Source organism: Vidua chalybeata, chromosome 24 (genome assembly GCF_026979565.1).
Source record: "Vidua chalybeata isolate OUT-0048 chromosome 24, bVidCha1 merged haplotype, whole genome shotgun sequence".
NCBI classification, from domain to species: Eukaryota; Metazoa; Chordata; class Aves; order Passeriformes; family Viduidae; genus Vidua; species Vidua chalybeata.
In genome coordinates this window covers 2462500-2480233 of record NC_071553.1, presented here as the reverse complement: position 1 = coordinate 2480233, position 17734 = coordinate 2462500, and the positions used below count along the sequence as shown (strand labels likewise).

At 51.2% G+C, this 17734-nt stretch overlaps 2 protein-coding genes across 3 annotated transcripts; one reads left to right on the top strand and one right to left on the bottom strand.

Annotated features, from left to right (window-relative positions):
• The first annotated feature begins 2241 nt into the window (after positions 1-2241).
• On the top strand, positions 2242-14420 carry PNPLA1 (patatin like phospholipase domain containing 1). 2 transcript variants are annotated; one of them, XM_053963729.1, is made up of 9 exons: positions 2242-2836; positions 5659-5891; positions 6942-7007; positions 8512-8589; positions 9005-9065; positions 9145-9285; positions 9547-9640; positions 9896-10009; positions 10524-14420. In XM_053963729.1, exons 1-9 carry the CDS (start codon positions 2635-2637, stop codon positions 10525-10527), a joined length of 993 nt encoding a protein of 330 aa, XP_053819704.1. In that variant the 5' UTR covers positions 2242-2634; the 3' UTR covers positions 10528-14420. The 2 variants fall into 2 exon arrangements, with proteins under 2 accessions (XP_053819704.1, XP_053819702.1); XM_053963727.1 differs by having other exon boundaries at positions 8377-8589.
• A 54-nt stretch (positions 14421-14474) lies between these two features.
• Positions 14475-17502, bottom strand: LOC128799365 (omega-hydroxyceramide transacylase-like). The gene is made up of 5 exons (XM_053963711.1): positions 17254-17502; positions 16527-16592; positions 15824-16033; positions 15683-15743; positions 14475-15252 (listed from the first exon to the last, which is right to left on the bottom strand). Exons 1-5 carry the CDS (start codon positions 17500-17502, stop codon positions 15068-15070), a joined length of 771 nt encoding a protein of 256 aa, XP_053819686.1. The 3' UTR covers positions 14475-15067.
• Positions 17503-17734: the final 232 nt, after the last annotated feature.

Sequence of the window (17734 nt, the reverse complement as noted above, 5' to 3'; positions counted from 1 at the left end):
AGCCACAGCTGCCTTAGTGCAGCATCCCAGGGCTGGTGGCTTTTGGAGCCCAAGTCCCTTCCCATGAGCAATTCCAGCACCTTGGATTAATCTTCTGGTTATAAAATTGGGACCTGGTTGCCTGTGAGCACTGAAGATATTAAGAAGGTTTTAAAGGAGGGCAAGTTATTAGTCCTGGGGGTTTGAGCCGTGTCCAGCTCTCGGCATTACCTTCATCCTCCCCTAAACACCCCGTTGTGACTTCCCTCAGCGGAGACAATCGCCTCGCACGAAAATCCCCGGGTCATGGACACCGGCCATCTGGGCAGCCAGATGATCCTGCCCGGGCAAAACACAGCCCTGCACAGCCCCCAGCCCACCCAGGGCTCGTGTGAGCTGGGGGCTTTCTCCCCAGACCCTCCCAGGCTGCTGTGGGGATGCTGCATCTCCAAAGCCATCAGTCCCCACTAATCCTGCTTTGGAGTGCTGGGGGGGAGGGCAGCTTAGAAAATCAGCTCGGCACTTAATGAGCCAATTAATGCAAAATTTGCTGTCACTTAAGAGGATGATGACAAGGTTTCATCTCACGGGAGCATGGAACTGAGCCAGGCAGGATGATGCCTCCTGGATGCTGTCCCAGGCCGTGGTGTTGGCAGCTGGGGAGGGTGCAGGGGAGATTTGGCACCTTGGCCCTCCTGGAGAAGCCCCCGTGACTGAGTGCAGGACAGAGCTGTGTGTGGACAGAGGAGTGTGTTCCCACAGCTCCCATGGGATCATTTATACCTTTCCCAAACCTTGGCAATCAGGGCTGGGCACGGCTGAGGAGGTGCAAGGGCTGAGTGAAGCAGGAGCATCCTACACCTCTTTATGAAGAGCCTGTTGGAGGCCCTGGGGGCCTGAGGCCAACAATAGGAACAGTTAATGCACAGGGAACATGGGAACGACTCATTCCAGCATACAAACCCTCTGCACTTCCCGTGTCCTGGCATGTCTGGACCAGTCACAGCAACAGGTGATAGTTTTGTCTTTCATGAACTTGCCAGTGCTGGAAGAAAATCCTTTAAATTAAGGGATTTGCTTTCCTAAGGGCTGGAGGAGCCAGTGGCATGAATGATGCAGATCAAAACTTTAATATCTACAGGAGGCTGGTGGAGAGGCTGGGGCTTGTGGGAGATACCCAGCAAGGGGATCATGAGAAACATCAGACACTGGAAAGAAAAGAAATTAGGGGCTCCAGTAAGGCTGTGGATCTAGAAGCCCTAAATCAGGCAGTTGTTCAACTCCAGGGTAATCCCATTCATTATTAGATATATCTTGGAGCTGGAAACCTCCTTCTGTGTGTCCTGACATCCAGGGAGCACCAGAAACCAGTCCTGGCTGTGCTGTGACATTTACCTGGGGGGTTCCAGGCAATGTCCACTTCCTGCTCCTGGAGACATTTCAACCCAGGGACATTTTGCATGTCAATGTGGGGGACTCTGCTCCAGTTCCTGTCTTGGGGACACAGTCATGGCTGGAGAAGGCAGGGAAAAATGTATGAAAATTTGGGGTGAAACAGCACTGCAAAGGTGGTATCAGGATGCTGGGACCATGCCATGGTTCCCTGTACTGTGCTGGCCAGGCTGGTGCATGGACACAGGGAAGGAGACCCTTGTTCCTTACCCTCATGCCCATGTTGTGTTGTATACACAGCCCTAATTCTAACCCACGGAATGTTTCCTCTCAGTGTGCAGCTCTATGGATTTGGACAACAGAAATGACACAATATTTACCAGTACTTAATAAATACATCTGTTTAAATGGCAATGTTTGTTCTGTATGTTGGCAGCAGCATTGGATCATTAAGGCTGAAAAGACAAGAAATCTATGGCGTTTCTCCCTGGTTTTATAACTATTGCCCAGGAAATGAAGACAGTTCAAAGGCAGTTTGATTTCGGTTCAATAACCACAGGTTTGGGTCACATGGTGCTGCTGTTGGGCCTTGTTGACAGGGGAGAGAAAACCAGGTCTTCGGTTTTTGCCTGATGCAAACAATATCGAAGGGTCAGGCAAGGACAAAACCCTTTCAACAGCAGCAAATATATGGAATATTTCCAAACCTAACCCAGTGTAACGCCCTGCATCCACCCCTTGTGTAACACTCTCTGGCTTTAAATGTCTTATACAAGCCTTTACTCACTCAGTACTGAGCTGTGCCTAAGCTGGGATTGATGGAGAATCCAATTTAGGAAAACACCCTTTGATGAAGAAAGCGTGAAGCAAAGAGGAATTTTTGCAGGGACGTTTCCAAGTGTGACGGGCACAATAAAAGCAGGACCCTCTCTGGGAGGGCTCCTGGGGCACTGCAGACCCATTGGCATGAGAGGGGAGCCCTGATCCAGCCCTGAGCATCCGAGTTGGCTGTGGTTGAGGATTATAAGAGCTGTTTTGATCAGGGGAAAATTTCCATTTTTAGCACAGGCAGCAATTAAAATAGCTCGCGAATCTCAACGCCTCGGGGAGCTGTCATAAAAGGAGGCAGAAAATCCGTCTTCTGGACTCCTCTGCAGCTAGAGATGAGCCTGGAGGCAGCAGAGGAGAAGAGAGCCTGAAGTTCACCTGGTGAAAAAGGACAACCCCAAGACCTTGAGCCAGATCTGCTGCTGTGATCCCGAGATGGCTGTGGAGGATCTCCGGGCTTCCAGCACCCCTTTCTCGCTCTCCTTTTCGGGCAGTGGCTTCCTGGCCCTGTACCAGGTTGGAGTGGTGCAGTCCCTGCTGGAGTTGGCTCCCGAGCTCCTCAAGTCTGCCTGCAAGGTCTACGGCTCCTCGGCCGGGTCGCTCATCGCCGCCGCCGTCGTGTGCGGCGTCGGCCTCGGTAAGAAAACCCCGGCCTCGAGTCCTTCCGGGAGCCCTTCTGTTCCATAAACCCAGGGGTGATGCCTTGCGGTGTTGGGGGGTGGTGAGGCTGGTGGAATTCTCCTTGCTCACCAGGCATTACAGAAACCCAAGGTGTTGCCACCCGTGGCAGCCACAGCAGCGCAGTTTTGGGAGGTGTAAGCTGGAAAAGCCAGTTCTGAAAGACCGAGTGTTCCCTGGCTCAGTGGGCAAAAATTTGGGGGAAATCTGTATGTACCAGTCATTCCATATTCCATATTCCACTGGCTCCTTTTCCTGCTTCTGCTGGAGGAGCAGATCTCCTGCCCTTCTGCTCTCAGGTCTGAGGGGTGCTGAGGTGTGTCCCAAAGCCAGTCTGTGCAGCCATGGGGCTAGATTTACCCATGTAAAGCCCTCTTTTCCCTATGGATTATGTTTCTTGGGATGTGAAGCTATGAAGGGACACGAGTGGCTGTCACACAGGTATCTATAGAGCTGGCAGCCTTGTTTGCATGCCACTTTGGCTGACCCCACTCAGCCTTCCCAGAACCAGGGGAGGTGTCGTGTGATTCCCAACTCCGGGTGCACCTTTCCCTGGTGCTCCAGCAGGATATTCCTGGAGGAACAGCAGTCTGCTCCAGCCTGGGGCTGGGATTTCTCTTATTGCTGTTAAAGGGGTTTACCTCTGACTCTCTTTCAACCATGTGGAAACAGGTCCCTCTAGCAACAAGATCCTCCATGTGTAGAATTAATTCAGAGTAGTTAATCCACTTTTAATAATCACATCCTCCCATATTTCCAATTAGTGTCCATGTGTAAACAAGTGTACACAAGACTTAAGGCTCTAAAGCCTGATCCAAGTTCTGCTTCAAGCAATGGGGACATTTAGGAGGAGGAGAAGGTTTTGGGGACCAAATAATGATGGAGGAAGCTGGGAAGGAACATACGGTTCCTGAAACCTCTGGTGGATGCTGGAACTGTTCTTCTGCAACTAAAAATAATTCAAAACATTAGCAAATATGTTTAGACAAGGCAGAAAGGAACATTTCTGCCCACATGGGGATGAACTCCTCCATAAATAAGCAAGGGCTCCAAAATTTCTGATTTCTCCTGCTGCTGTAATGGATGGAGCTGGGGTTGTCCAGCAGTAAAAATACATTCAGCAACTGCTCTTGCTGGGGGCACCAGTCCTGAACTGGGCATCTGCTTCCCTGGATGTGGAAGGCACCATCCACTTAGAGGACCTGAGATGATCTTTTGCCCAAAATATCTTCCCCAGAGGAAGAAAAGATACTTTGGACAGTGATGACTGTGGTCAGGTTTCTAACAAGGAAAATGAACGTGGCACAAGCTCTGTCATATTCATACTGGGGGCGATAGGGTCAAAAAGAAGGTGAAAGGTGTGTTTGGTGTCTCACAAGGTGGCTGCAGTCTGGTGCCCGTCCCCTGCCCTGGGCTGGCTGAGGAGGTCTGAGCTCCCAGAGCCAGGCTGTCCTCTGTGACCCCACCAGTCACCTTGTGGGGACATGCTTGTCACCAGGCTGGTGCAGGCAGGAACAGTCACGTTGCTGCCAGGCTTATCCTTCACTCGCTCTGCAAAGCTGGGCTCGGCTCTCACCTCTTACTCGGCAGCTTGTGGGCAGTTTTTCCATGTTTTCCCCTATTTCCAGGACACAGAGCAGCCAGACAGAAACCTGGGCGTGCCCCACCTCCCTGGAGGTCTGGCTCTTTCAGCATCCCCTCTGTGCAAACCCGCCCAGTGTTAATCGTTGCCCCGTGTGGCCTCAGCATCTGCTCAAACACACATAACCCCTCTTAATGCCTGTGTTGCTCCAGTTGCCTTCAGGACACGCCACCTAATCCGTCTGTCCATCCACACAATCCCATGAGACTGCACAGAAACCTCTGCCTCTGCAAAGCCTTGGTGCTGAGCCAGGCCTGTGGCCTCATGCTGATGCAGGGTCCCAGGGAGCCCACCTGGGTGAAAGGACAACTCTTTGCAGCTTCGGTGCTGGACAAGCTTTCACTGCAGGGGTTTAACCCCCGAGGTGGGATATTTCCCCAGGTGAGCTCTCCATGTCAGCAAAGGCACCAAATTTCCTGTATGGGATCAGGCTGCCTGCAGGGTTTGCTTCACTCCTCTTCCTCCCCATCACAGTGAAACCTTTAAAACCTGGAGTCTCCTGAACCCTTGGCCGGGGCTCCAGGGCTCTGCTCCTTTAACCCAGCTCCTGGGATGTGCAGACACATGTCATGGCTATTAACACCTCCCCGGAGGTTGGAGGTCGCAGGGGGAAGCTCATGTGAGCCAGGGATCCCAGCAATGTGGAACCAGGACACCTGGCTTGCAGGAAAGCCCTGAGCAGAAGAAGTGCCTCTCATCTCCTCATCCTCACCTGGGAGCCAGCCCAGCTCCCTGTAAAGCCTGGGGCTGCCCACACGGAAAATCAGAGGTGGAAGGCAGGAATGTGTTGTGCAAGTCACATTGTCATGGATAACCCAGTGTCCCCCTTTCTGGGGCTCCCTGGAGCCTTTCCCTAATCCCAACCAGGAACATCTTGAGGCCCCATCTCTGGTGCAGGTGGGGATTTCACCAGTGGGGTCACACAAAGACATGATGTCCTTTGAGGACATTATGGGGGTCATGCCCCCCTTTCTGCCCTGCCTCAACATCCCCCACTGTAGCAGCAGTATCATCCTGGGGTAACAGAGGGGCTGCAAGAAGCTTTATTTGTGAGGAGTGTTAAAAATAGGATTTAAAATGTAACTGTTAGTGCAGCAGGCATATTGACTTTCTCTCCATCTTTCCCTCGCCTCTTTCAGATGACCTCAAGGAGTTTTTCTTTGCACTGGCAACGGAAGTCAGGAAAACCATCCTGGGCCCCCTCTCTCCCAGGTGCAGCTTGCTGGCCAATCTCAAGGCTGTCCTGCAGCGGATGCTGCCGGAGGATTCCTACCTGCTGGCCTCGGGGCGGCTGCACATCTCGCTGACGCGGGTGGTGGACGGCCAGAACGTCATGGCCTCGGAGTTCAGCTCCAAGGAGGAGCTCATTCAGGTACAGAGACCTTCCTCTGGTGCCTTAGGAAGGGCTCCACTGACTGCCTGGGACGGACATACCCCAAGTGTTGGTGGCTTTAGCTGCACTTTTTCTGCCCGAGATGGGGAGAGAGTCAAGAGGCTCTGCCAGAGCTGTGGTCCCACCCCAATGGGCTCCATGAGCTTGGGGGCAGGGAGGAAGGTTTGAGTTCCAGGATCAGATGGTACATGTCATGCTAAAAAAAGCAGCTGGTTTGTTTCCAGCTTCATAAAGCTGATGTTGGGGCTCTGATAGTGACTTTGCAAAGAGCCCTGTCAGTGCTGATGTGACCTCTCAGCTCTCCCTACAGCTCTTTCCCCAGCCATCTGGCAATGGTTTTCCTTGTTGCCTCAGCACTTTCCTGGGAGGAAAGAGCTGGACAAAGCTGCTGCTGAACAACAAGCAGCTCATTAACCAGTAAATTATCTGCTGGGGGGAGAATCCCAGGGTAAAATCCTAACAGAGCTGACTGTGAAGTCCTGGGTCCCTTGTCACAGGGAGACAGTAGAGGATGGCAACTCCATGGAGGTGTTGGAGTTCAGCCCACGGTGCCTCCTCTAGGTAGCCAAGGAGCCCAGAGTGCTCATTCCCAGCTGATGAGACTGGTGGGAAATGATTGCAAATGCCCCGGCAGTGGCTTTACCACTGACAAATCCCAGCAGGGTGAGGATGCCTTGTGAGGCTGTCTTGGTTTTGTCCAAAAACCTGCAAAGATGGAAATTGGTCCCAAAGTTTCAGCTTGCCACCATCAAAGGGCAGCATTGGACACGGACATGTAGATTTACAACTATTAATTCTGTCAGCTATAAAATTAAAAAATGCAGTCTTGTGCCCTGCTCCAGAGAAGTGTTTCCACTTCAATGAAATCAGATGTTTTCCCTTTCTTGAAGCCTTTCTTGCCACAGTCCCTAGCAAAGTCCAGGTGGCACCAACAGCCTGGTTCCAGACTTTGTCAAGGCTGAATTTTCAGGCACAAGTCAGCAGAATTTTGACAGGAACATTGACTTCTGCAATCCCTCTCCTCCACAGGCTCTCCTCTGCAGCTGCTTTCTTCCAATTTACTGTGGATTCATCCCTCCATCCTACCGAGGAGTGGTGAGTGATATTTCCACTAAAACACACACTCCCAGCAGGGGGTTCTTGGTTTGAACTTTACATTCCTCTGTAAAGGAGGAATGTACAGACCAGGGAGGAATAGGTGTTTCCAGGCTTTTCCTTTAGTTGATGGAGGATGATAAAGCCCATCAGCTTATTCTTCACCACATCCTAAGATGACAGCTGGGTGGAATTGCCATCTGGAGAGTCCTCTCCTGCTTTGCCCATGGACAGAGTGTGGAAGACGTTGCAGATCTCTTAGTGAGATAAGAGGATGCCCACGGGGGGGACCTTGAGACACAATCCAGTTATCCCGGGCAGGCCTGGCTGCAGTGCAGGTTCATCCCTTGGCTCAGGTGCTGACTTGTACAGCTGAGACATCGAGAGTTCATGGGAGGATCCTGCCCCAGCCCTGAGCATTTCCATGCTCTGCTTGCCTGAGGGAGGGGAAGGAGGAGCTTGTCAGTGTTCTCCAGTGGCAGTGTTTTCCAGTGTTTTCTGGGCAACCTGTGGAGGGCCTCACCATCCTCACAGGGAAGGATTTCTTCCCAGTATTCCATCTAACCCTAATGGCAGTGGGAAGCCATTGCCCCTTGTCCTGTCACTCCATCCCTTCAACTCTCTTTCACTCCATCTCCAACTCTCTCAGAGGCCCTCCAGGGTCTCTACGGTCCCTGGAAATGTTCAAGGCCAGGCTGGACGTGGCTTGGACCAACCTTGGATACTGGAAAGTTTCTCTGCCCATGGCAGGGGGTGGAATGGGATGAGCTTTAAGGTCCCTTCCAACCCAACCCATACCTAGGTGTGTGATTGCTCTGTGAAGCCTCTCTGCACTGTTATTTCAGGAACATTTAATTCCATCAGCTGCAACTTCCAATCCCACCGAGGTGGGTGGTAAATCCAGATTTCTTTTGGAATAGAGCAATTAACATTTTCCTTGCCCAGTGAGTAATCCCCCATGAATCTGAAGGCAATTATTAAACGTGGGGGCCCTACTGCTCAAGCTCAGGACTTGAAAGTTATACAACACTGTGCATTCAGTGATGTCTGAATTGGCTCTTGACTGCCAAAAATTGTTGTACAAAGCTTTGTGAATGAAAATATAATAAAAATATAATTATTTCCAATTTAATAACTGCTGTGGATTACAGACCAGGTCGAGGAGCTGGCTGGGTGCCAGAGGCAGGGCAGGGGAAGGAGCTGGCAAAGGAATAAAGAGCACAGGTGGGACAAGACACTGCTGGAAGTGGGAAGGGAGGACAAGCTGGGATGGGCTCACGACAGGAATGTCACCTGTGCAGCTGCTGGCTCCCGACTCAGTGACACTGCAAAGCCCCCACAGCAAACCCTCCCTCTGCTCCTCCCCCAGCGCTACGTGGACGGAGGCTTCACGGGCCTGCAGCCCGTGTCCAGCCTGGAGGAGCCTGTGATCACCGTGTCCCCATTCACCGGCGAGCTGGACATCTGCCCCCGCGACTGCCCTGCCATCTTCTTCTGCTTCCAGATCTTCAACGGCAGCATCCAGATCTCCATAGAGAACCTCTGCAGGATCAGCTACGCTCTCTTTCCACCCAGCACCATGGTGAGCCCACCAGAACTTCTCCCAGCTTAGTTTTGGTGAAAAGATTAATGCTGCTCCTGCCTTCTCAAGATTTAAGGTTCAGCTCAATCTCCAGTGTAAATTAATGGGATTTCAAAGAGAGAGGGCAGCACTCACTGTTTTTGCAGTACATTTTGGGGAAGGGACACTGCTGATGCCAGCTTGGGATGGGTCCACAACCTGCAAAGGACCAATAAAAACCAGGTGATCTCTAAGGTCCCTTCCAACCCAAACAATTCTGTGTTTCTCTGACCGGTGCTGTGGTGGTTGGAAACCAAGCAGTGCTTGTTGCCATCCCAAACATGCCATCCCAACCCTCCACAGTCAAACAGCTTCGGATAGATCCTGTAGTACTGGGGTCAGGGCTTTCAATGACCTCGAGTGTTTCTCATTGCAGGTCTTGAATGACATTTTCTCCCAGGGATACCAGGACACTGCCCTTTTCCTGTACAGGAACAGTAAGTGACACCCCAGTACCTGAGGGACACCTCGGTGTGACACAGACAAACATCATCCCTGTCTCTCTGTGTCTCCCAGATGCCTTTGGCTTTAACTACTTTGATGGCAATTTCCGCTTCGGCAGCACCTGTGGGAAGAATGACTCTCAAAAATCCAATGGGACACACCCTGGCCTTTACAAAAGGGTCCCTCAGTGCCTGACCCCTTACTTCCTGCCAGGTAGAGGATTTGGGGTGCTCAGCTTGGGTTTAGGGCTGCTGCAGCCTTCAAGAGCAGCAGTGTTATATTTAAGACATTACTGCGTTATTTATTTTGAGTAAATATTTCTATTGCAAAAAGACTTTGTAAGAGTGGCTCCAGCTGGACTCTGGCCTGGGCTTCAGTACCTACCTGAGCTGGGCAAGAGGAGTTATTGCATTTATTTCATTGTTTGTAATTACTGGTCTTTATTTCCTTCTTTGCTGTCATTCCTGGGTGCAGGCTTGTGGAAGAAGGAGCAGGTGAATGGACTGCAGGACCCACTTGCAAAGATCCTGCTGCAACCATACAGGCTCCCAGCCTTATTCAGGAAGGGGTAAGAACATCCCAACAGAGGCATTAAGGAATGACACACAAACCAGGGGCTGTGCCTTTAGCTGTGGTGGGGCAGCTGAAGGGACACATGGAGGGATTTGGTGTTCCTGAAGGCAAGAGCAGGTACGGCTGGTGGGAATGCCACAGCACCTCTGGGTTATGGAAAAGATTATTAGAGTGTGCATTTACCATGAACACTCTCCCCTTTTGCTGCCTTCAGCCATCATTAAACTCAGCCTGTACTTTGCTTTTGCAGGGTGAAGAAGGTGTGGGGGCTGCTGGAAGGTGTCAGGTCCCTGGTAGAACGACTCCACGAGCTCCTCCAAACCTTGGTACCTGGTCTACCTAAGACAGCCGCGGACAGGAGGAGGTGAGGGGCTGGGGGCTGCAGACCCTCAGCATAAAGAGAGAAGGGTGCAGAGCTGGGAGACTTTGGGAACCTCAACCACTGGGTCACTGATGCTGTGTGGCTAAAAACTCCAAATCAGGAGTAGCCCACACCAAAAGTAGCTATTGTTTTATCCCTGTGATATTATTTTGATATCTCAAGCTACAATCCAACTTAGTGCCACTTCCCTACTGGAATACATTTATGTTCCAGATATCTATCTGCTGGGCTCTGCGTTGGCAGGACACCAGGCACATTCACCAACACCTTGAAAGATGTTCTGGCACTAAGCTCTCAGGGATTTAAGGCATATCCCCCTAAAATCTGCTTGCAAGTTCCCTCCTGTGCAGCTGCCCAAGAGACTCAGAATGATTTCGCCCTGAGGCAGCTGCAAACTCCTCAGCTGTGAGAAAGTTCTTTGGAGTCAAACATTCCTGGGGCTGCTCATTCCTGTTAGTACCTAGACACTGCCTCAGCTCTCACTTTGTTCCCACAGGTAACAAGAGAACAAGGATTGTCCCAGCGGGGCCCTGGGGGTCTCCAGCGCTGCCTTGGAATGTGTTGGGCAACACCAGCACACACCAGCATGGCTGCTGGTTCTCAAGGGAATATTTGGGGAGTATTTTTTTCTTCAGAATCTGTCTGGTTCTGTCTGCAGTGCTGCCACTGCAGTGCCCCTGCTCAGGCCTCATCTGCTTTTCCATGATGGCTGAGGCAAAGCTCTGGTGCTGTTCCTGGGACCCACCCCAGGCTGCAGGGGCCACGGGGCAGCTTCACCTGCAGACCTCATAGCCCAGTCCTTTCCCTGCCCACTCTGTCTCCTCCCCACAAGCAGCATCCTTTCCCTGCTTTAATGAAGATTACAGGGTGGGCAGTTACCAGGAAATGCCAAGTTTTAAGTGTTTTCTACCCACTCAAAAACTTCAAGAGAGATTCCTCAGAGAGAGAGAGAGAGAAGACTTAGGGAACATCATACTGGGCAGGAAGTAATTTTTCTACAGTTCCCTGAAGATTTTTTACCAAGTATCAATTCTTGAGCTTGACACCTGCCCATAGCCATGCTTCTGCCTCCTGTGGAGGTGGGAATGCATTTGGATCCCCCTGGAACTTGCAGATGTGCAGAAGGATGGAGGAACCTAAAGATTAACTTCCCCCTAGTACCAACTCCTGCAGGCTGCATCTCCTGACATTTCACAAATATATGAGTTCTTCTCCTGCAATTGTCTGTAACTCATGGTCAGACAGAGAATGGCCCAGGCAATCAAACCCTGTGTCACTGGGCTGCACACAGAATTAATTAGCAGCACTGTTAATTATCCCAAAAGTGTGCTGCATATCAGAGGCTGTGGATTGCCTTTGCCCCAGCTGTGCCTCCTTGTTTGTTGGTTTTCGACAGGCAATAAATGGATCCCAACAGCAGCAGCTGTTTATTAGAGCAAATAGCCTGTTTAATTGCACAAAGGGAAATGGAACAGAGGGAAGTTTCATCCAAAGGGTTGTGGAGACTGCAGGGATGAATGTGGGGAGTAGCTGAAGGCAGCCTTGATGTAACCAGACTCAAAGTTAACTAGGAGTGCTGTGTGAAAGAACAATAACATGTGTTCTGCCATCTTTGGTTGAAATCAGTAACCTGGAAGTACCTTTTCTGGAATGAGTTAGATAAAGAAACCTGGACACTTATTTCATAGAATCATGAAATGGTTTGGGTTAAAAGGGACCTTAAAGATCACCCAGTTGCAAACCCTGCTATGGGCAGAGATAGCTTCAACACCCAGGTTGCTCCAAGTGTCATCCAACCTGGACTTGGACACTTCCAGGGATCCATAGGCAGCCACAGCTGCTCTGGGCACTCTGTGCCAGGGCCTCAGCACCCTCACAGGGAGGAATTCCTTCCCAATATCCCATCTATCCCAGCCATCTGGCAGTGGGTAGCCACTGACCCTTGTCCTGTCCTGGCAGTTCCTGATGAGGGGTCCCTCTCCAGCTTCCCTGTAGCCCCTTCAGCTCCTTGAAAGGGCTGTGAGGTCTCCACACAACCTTCTGTTGTCCCGGCTGAACAGCCCCAGTTTTCTCAGCCTGTCTCCATAGGGGAGGTGCTCCAGTCCCCTTATAACTTTCTGGCCCATTTTGATGGATCCCGTTTGCATTGGATCCTGTCTGCTCCTGTCTTGCATCCATCCTGGATGGATTTACACTTCTCAAGCACTGCAGCCAAAGGCAGGCTGCTCAAATCCAGCTGTTCCTGCCACAGGGCAAAGTGGAAGGCTCAGAGACACCCAGGCCTCCCCAGGCAGGAACAATCAGTCCATCATTTGCTTTTGCACCTCTGCTCCCTCCCACTTATCCAACAGCTCCTTCTCCAGGCTGCTGCAAGCACCAGCCCCACCTCCAGGCCGGATATTACCATTTCAGTCAGCCTGAGGCAGCTACCCTATTGAAATGGGCATTAAAATCTGCCGGAGAAAATTCTCATCTAGGAATTGGACTTCCAAATCCATTAGATGCATCTGCAAACCTTAGACACAAACAGGAGCACAGTTGGAAATGCCCAGTGTATCTCACCTGCCCCATGTGGTGCTTGAGCATAAACAATTAGTAAAACTTTGAGAAGATTAAGAAAAATCCATCTGCACGAAGTCCCCAAAATCAAATGGTTTTGGGTTTTGCTTTATTAATCCCTCATCTTTTCAAGCAAGCAGAGCTGGTGCTGTCTCCTCTTGGAGACAAGAGCTTGGAGCTAATGGCAACGGGGGCTTTGCCAGAGGCAATGGATAGGGCAAAGTTTGGCATTGATTGGAATCATCTTGTGCAGGAGCTTGTTTGACCCCAAGGAAGCAAAGTGGGAAGCCCAGCTGCACCCAGTGGGGATAGAAGCAGCCTGGAATGCCTCCTCTGGGGGTGGATCGTGGGAATCACCCAGGGGCTGTGGCACTGCCTGTGCTGTGGCATTGGTGGCACAGTCCATGTGCTCCTCAGGGCGGGTCAGGCTCAGCCTTCAGGCTGGGTTCCAAGTTGCTCATTGCCTTTTTAAAGCAGAAACTGGGGCCAAAGGCAGCAGCGGGCTCAGAAATGCTCTTCTGTGGCCGACCTGGCCCTACAGGGAATAAAACCACGTTGGTCAGTCTGACAGACACCTCTGGCAGTTCCTGTGGCACAAAGTGCCTGGTCAGAGCTGCTTCCCTTCTTCCCGATGCGTAAAGGGCAGCCGGTTTTGGTATCCTCAAAATATTACCCTTGTACTCCTGTCCTGTTGCTTGTCTCCTTCTGCTTTGAGCTCAGCAGGAATGTGAAGCCTGAGGTGGATGGGATGAGAGTCTGGAGACAAGCCAAGACAGCAGAGCTCCCTCTGGAGCTGCACCCTGCTGCAGGTCTAGAGGGAAGGGTCCTTGAGTCTGAGCCATGAAACTGAGCCCAACAAGGCCAAGCACGTGCCCAGTCCTGCCTGTGGCTCTGGCTGTTGGCTGCAGGTGCTTTATGCCAGAGTCTGTTTCCAGCCAGGGCACTAAGGAGGGTGCAATTCCTTGTGCAGTTGTCCTGCTGGGCACACAGATCAGTGGCTTGTGGATAACCTGCTAGTGCAGCCTGAGCCTCGTGGGATTGCAGGCTGCAGACACTCGTCCAAGAAATCAAGTACAACTTGTTCACACGTTTATCCCCCTGCTGCTTTGGTAGCATCACTGATGTTCTGGCATTGCACAGAGAAACAGTGAAAGAGCCTTTTCCTGGCCTTGATCAGTAGGGCTTTTCCTTCCCAGAACTGGAAAATGTGATGTGCTTCTGCTCGGGAGATGGAGAGCCTGGACTCACCCCTTGATTGCTCTCTGGCCTAACAAACGAGTCTTGATTCCTCCCACAGGAGGATTTTTTCACCTCAGGCTGGTTAAAAACCTTGCAGCCCAGCTGCAAAGCAGAGGCAGAGATTCCTGATAGCCCAGAGCTGCCCAACTTCCTAAGAAACCTCATTCCCACCCTGTTGCTTCCAAGTGCTGCACGGAGGTCAGACTGATGGAGCCTTTAAAAAAGCAACCAGGGAAGCAACTTCTGCAGCCTAACACTGTGTCCTGCATTTCTTAGTGGGTCGAGAGTTGGCTTGTTTTCAAAAGGAAATCTCTTTCTTGCTTCCATTTTATGTTTTCCAAACTTCTCTTTTTAGATCCGGAATGGTAACAGTCCTATTCTTTCCCCTTTATATTCCTCTTTTCTTCTAGACCTTCCAGGTATACCTGGTTGTATCTTTTTTCAGTTTTCATTTAATTTATGTGGCTCCATTTTAAAGAATTGTCATGTTGAAAAAGCTGAGCAATTTTTCTTAATCTGATAAATTCTGACATCTTGAAAGACTCAGAAGGAAAGAGAAAATAAAGAGTAAAATGGAAATAAATATTGAATTTCATCAGATGCTTCTTAGTATTTTTTACTAACAACAAACTGGAAACTGAAATGCTGTGGATTGACTGGTTTTCCATGCAAAACTAAAAGGGGAGCAGGCATTATTTTGCATAGGATTGCAGAAAACAATAAGTTTTGGATTGAAACCTGCCTTGTCTTGCTTGAAAATGACACAGCAAGAAGTTTACCTGCAGCTCTAACATGCTTTCCTTGCACTTTGTATTTCTGTGGCTGCAGCCAGAGTTCCTGAGGAGAAGTTTGGATTTGGCTAGCACAGCAAAGGCAGCTTGAACCCTTGAGACACCCCTGGAGAAGGGATGTGTGGGCAGAACCTGTTCTTACCTCACTGGGTGAGTGAATACATGGCCTTCTCCATGGAAGGAGCTCCTTCTCCATGGAGCCCTTCTGACCCAGCCACCAATGAAGTCCTCAATGCTCACCCAAATCCAGGGTGAGGGCTCACTCAGTGTGAGGCCTCACTCATAACCCGTGATGTGAGAGGGAACTTTCTCCCATTCCTGATGTTCTCACCTGCCCCAGAGCCCCTTTGGGCACTGACAGCCCTGAGCAAGTGTTGCTTAAAAATCGATGGGGTGAAGGAGGAGCTGTTTCTTTACCTTCCTGGGGGTGGAGAAGGTGGTGTGGGGCTTCCTATTCTTCTTCATCTGCTGCCTGGTGGATTCCTGGACTCTCTTTGGTGTCACCCTCATGATCTGTGGCTCTGGAGTGAAAAACACTCAGTCGAGGCTTCCGTTGCAGGGTCTCATCACCTTTTTGATTTGATTCATTGGCCAAGGAAAGTGTGAAGCCCTCGAAGTAATTCACCTGGAAATCCCCTGGTGGGAAGAGATTCCAGCTCTCACTGCTTGTTGCTCAGCTGCCAGGTCTGCAGCAGTGTGAGGCATGACCTGGGCCGAGTGGAAATCAGGGATACTGCTGACCCCAGGGCTCAGGAATCACCAAACCTTGCTGCTCTGTGCATCAGGGGCTTATCAAACACCACACAAGGCACGTGAGCCCTAGAGGTCCTGGGACCTGTGTTCCCTGGGAAAAAGCTCTGTCATGCCCGGTGTGGCAGAGAAAAGGGGAGTGTGGCTCCAGAAGCAGCTTCAGGAGAGGCCAGGACTCAAGGAATCCTGGCAGTGCCAGGAATGCAGGCATTTCTCTGCCGCAGTCACTCTGGGGCAGCATCTCTTTCCTTGTGTCAGCAAACCAAGGATGTAGGGGAAGCACCCAACCCACCTGTCCACACTTCCAATCACTTACTCAGTCTTTTTAGGAAGGAGACCATGTCCTGGTAGCCCTGGATATAAAAGCGGTCCATGACCTGTGAGGGGAGGTGGCAGTCAGTGCAGCTGGGCTGCTGCAGGGGGCTCATGGCTCTGGCTACCTGGAGGAGCTGCTCACCTGACGTGTGGGAACCTGAAAAATGTGCTGTAAGCGGCAGATGTTCATTTTTGAGATCTGTAAGATACAGTCAGAGAGCTGGAAGGTCAAGAAGGCAGCGGGGCCATCCTTGGGGCAGATGTCGTATTCGCCGGCGAAGGCAGAGATGGTGATGGTGGTGCGGGACACGAAGTCGGCTTTCCACATGGCCAGCTCCCCGTCCACGTAGCGCTGGGAGACACAACAGGGAGCCCTGAGCCTTCCCCTCGCGGGGAGAGCAGTGCTGTTCACATGGGCAAACGTGGGCCTTGTTCCCCAGCCAGGCCCACACCAGACCGAGGTTCTGGGGCTCCACAGATCCCCTTGCAGGGAACTGCCCCACCTGCAGCTCCCGTGCTCCAGGTCCACACTTGCCCTCCTCCCTTCCCCCCAAAGAACTACTGCAATCAAACTGGGAGGACAGTGCAGCAGAAGAGAGGTGAGGCAACCCCAGGGACAGGAGAAGATGGATGATTCTGTGAGAAGCTCAGTCCTGTCTGCAGTGAGGTCAGATTTTGGGGCTCCGTTCTTCCCTCTGCAGGCACTGGGGGAACCCTGCCTTGAGCTATGTTGGTGGCAAACACAGGTAGAAACATCCTTAATGTCACCACTGGAGAAAGGACAGAGGCTGGAGGGGCCCTGGGCCTGAGCTGGGACAGGGTCTCCAGACCACAAAGCTACTCACCACCCCACGGAATGTTGGAGGGAAAATCCCAAAATACACTGGGAGGAAGCAACTGCACATCACAGCCTGTGGGCGAGATGGGACAGACAAAGGTGAGCGAAGAGCCACAGAAAGTGCTACCTTTGGGAGGGGTGGCTCATCTGTGAGTGCCAAAACAGGGCTCCCCAGCTGGGTTATTGGGCACCACAGACTAATGGGCACCAGACCATGTCTGATACCACAGCCAGGGCAGAGAAGTAGGAAGGGAACCTGTGAAATGCCTCAAATTGCTCTCTACATGTTCAGGATAATTCAGACAGTAATCAAAAGGGCTGATTTTTGAAAATTGTTTCAGCTTGTCTGGATTCAGATGGTGGCAAGGACAGAAATCGTGGCATGGGCTAGAATGGACCAGGGCCTGTTAGGATAAGACAAGGGGTGATGGTTTGTAACTACAAGGGGGGAGATTTAGATATAGGGAAGATATTTTTTACCATGAAGGTGTTGAGGCCCTGCACGGGTTGCCCAGAGACGCTGGGCATCCTGGAACCATCCAAGGCCAGGTTGGATGGGGCTTGAAACCAACCTGGGACAGTGGAAGGTGTCCCTGCCCATGACAGGGTGGATCTCGATGAGCTTTAAGGTCTCACCCAACCCAAACCATTCTGTGATTTTGTGCTGTGGGACATGGCCAGGCAGCAAATGTCTCCCAGCTCCTCCCTCACAGGGTGCCTGTGGCTGCTCCCACCTGAATCAGCTCCTCCTTCGAGGCAAACTCGGACACTGTCACGCATCTCCAGTCGTGCAGGCGGGTGAGGATAATGTGCAGCTTTCCAGACACCAGCTCGTGGGCATTTGGAGGCAGGAATTTGTCTAAGGTCTCCCTTAGGAGTCTAGGTACCCCTCTTCCAGGGACCAGCCTCCAGAGAGAGATTTTCAAGTGACTGAGGAAGTACTTAATTACCTCATCTGAAGCAAAGCAAAGCAAAGCAATCATTCTACATCCCGTATATTGTTATTTATGTGCATTCTGAGCTGCAATTCCACCTGGGAAAGGGGTATTTTATCCAGCTGCTAAATGCTCATTTAGAGCCATTGTGTTTCATTAGGGCTGGAGCTCCCTTTGAGTGGACCCAACTTTTCCAAGGACTTTCAGTATTGAAGGAGGCAGAAATGTTTTGTTTTCTTTTCCTATTTCTCCCCACTTTCTGCACAAGGCATCTTAAAAG

Excerpts from the sequence above, each read along its gene's own strand:
- PNPLA1 (XM_053963727.1), top strand. The coding sequence starts at position 2,635 with ATGGCTGTGGAGGATCTCCGGGCTTCCAGCACCCCTTTCTCGCTCTCC. Across the intron at positions 9,286-9,546 it reads GACCCCTTACTTCCTGCCAG|GCTTGTGGAAGAAGGAGCAG; the intron begins GTAGAGGATTTG and ends TCCTGGGTGCAG. Across the intron at positions 9,641-9,895 it reads CCAGCCTTATTCAGGAAGGG|GGTGAAGAAGGTGTGGGGGC; the intron begins GTAAGAACATCC and ends TTGCTTTTGCAG.
- LOC128799365 (XM_053963711.1), bottom strand. The coding sequence starts at position 17,502 with ATGATTGCTTTGCTTTGCTTTGCTTCAGATGAGGTAATTAAGTACTTC. Across the intron at positions 16,034-16,526 it reads CTCCAACATTCCGTGGGGTG|CGCTACGTGGACGGGGAGCT; the intron begins GTGAGTAGCTTT and ends TGTGTCTCCCAG. Across the intron at positions 15,744-15,823 it reads TTCAGGTTCCCACACGTCAG|GTCATGGACCGCTTTTATAT; the intron begins GTGAGCAGCTCC and ends CTCCCCTCACAG.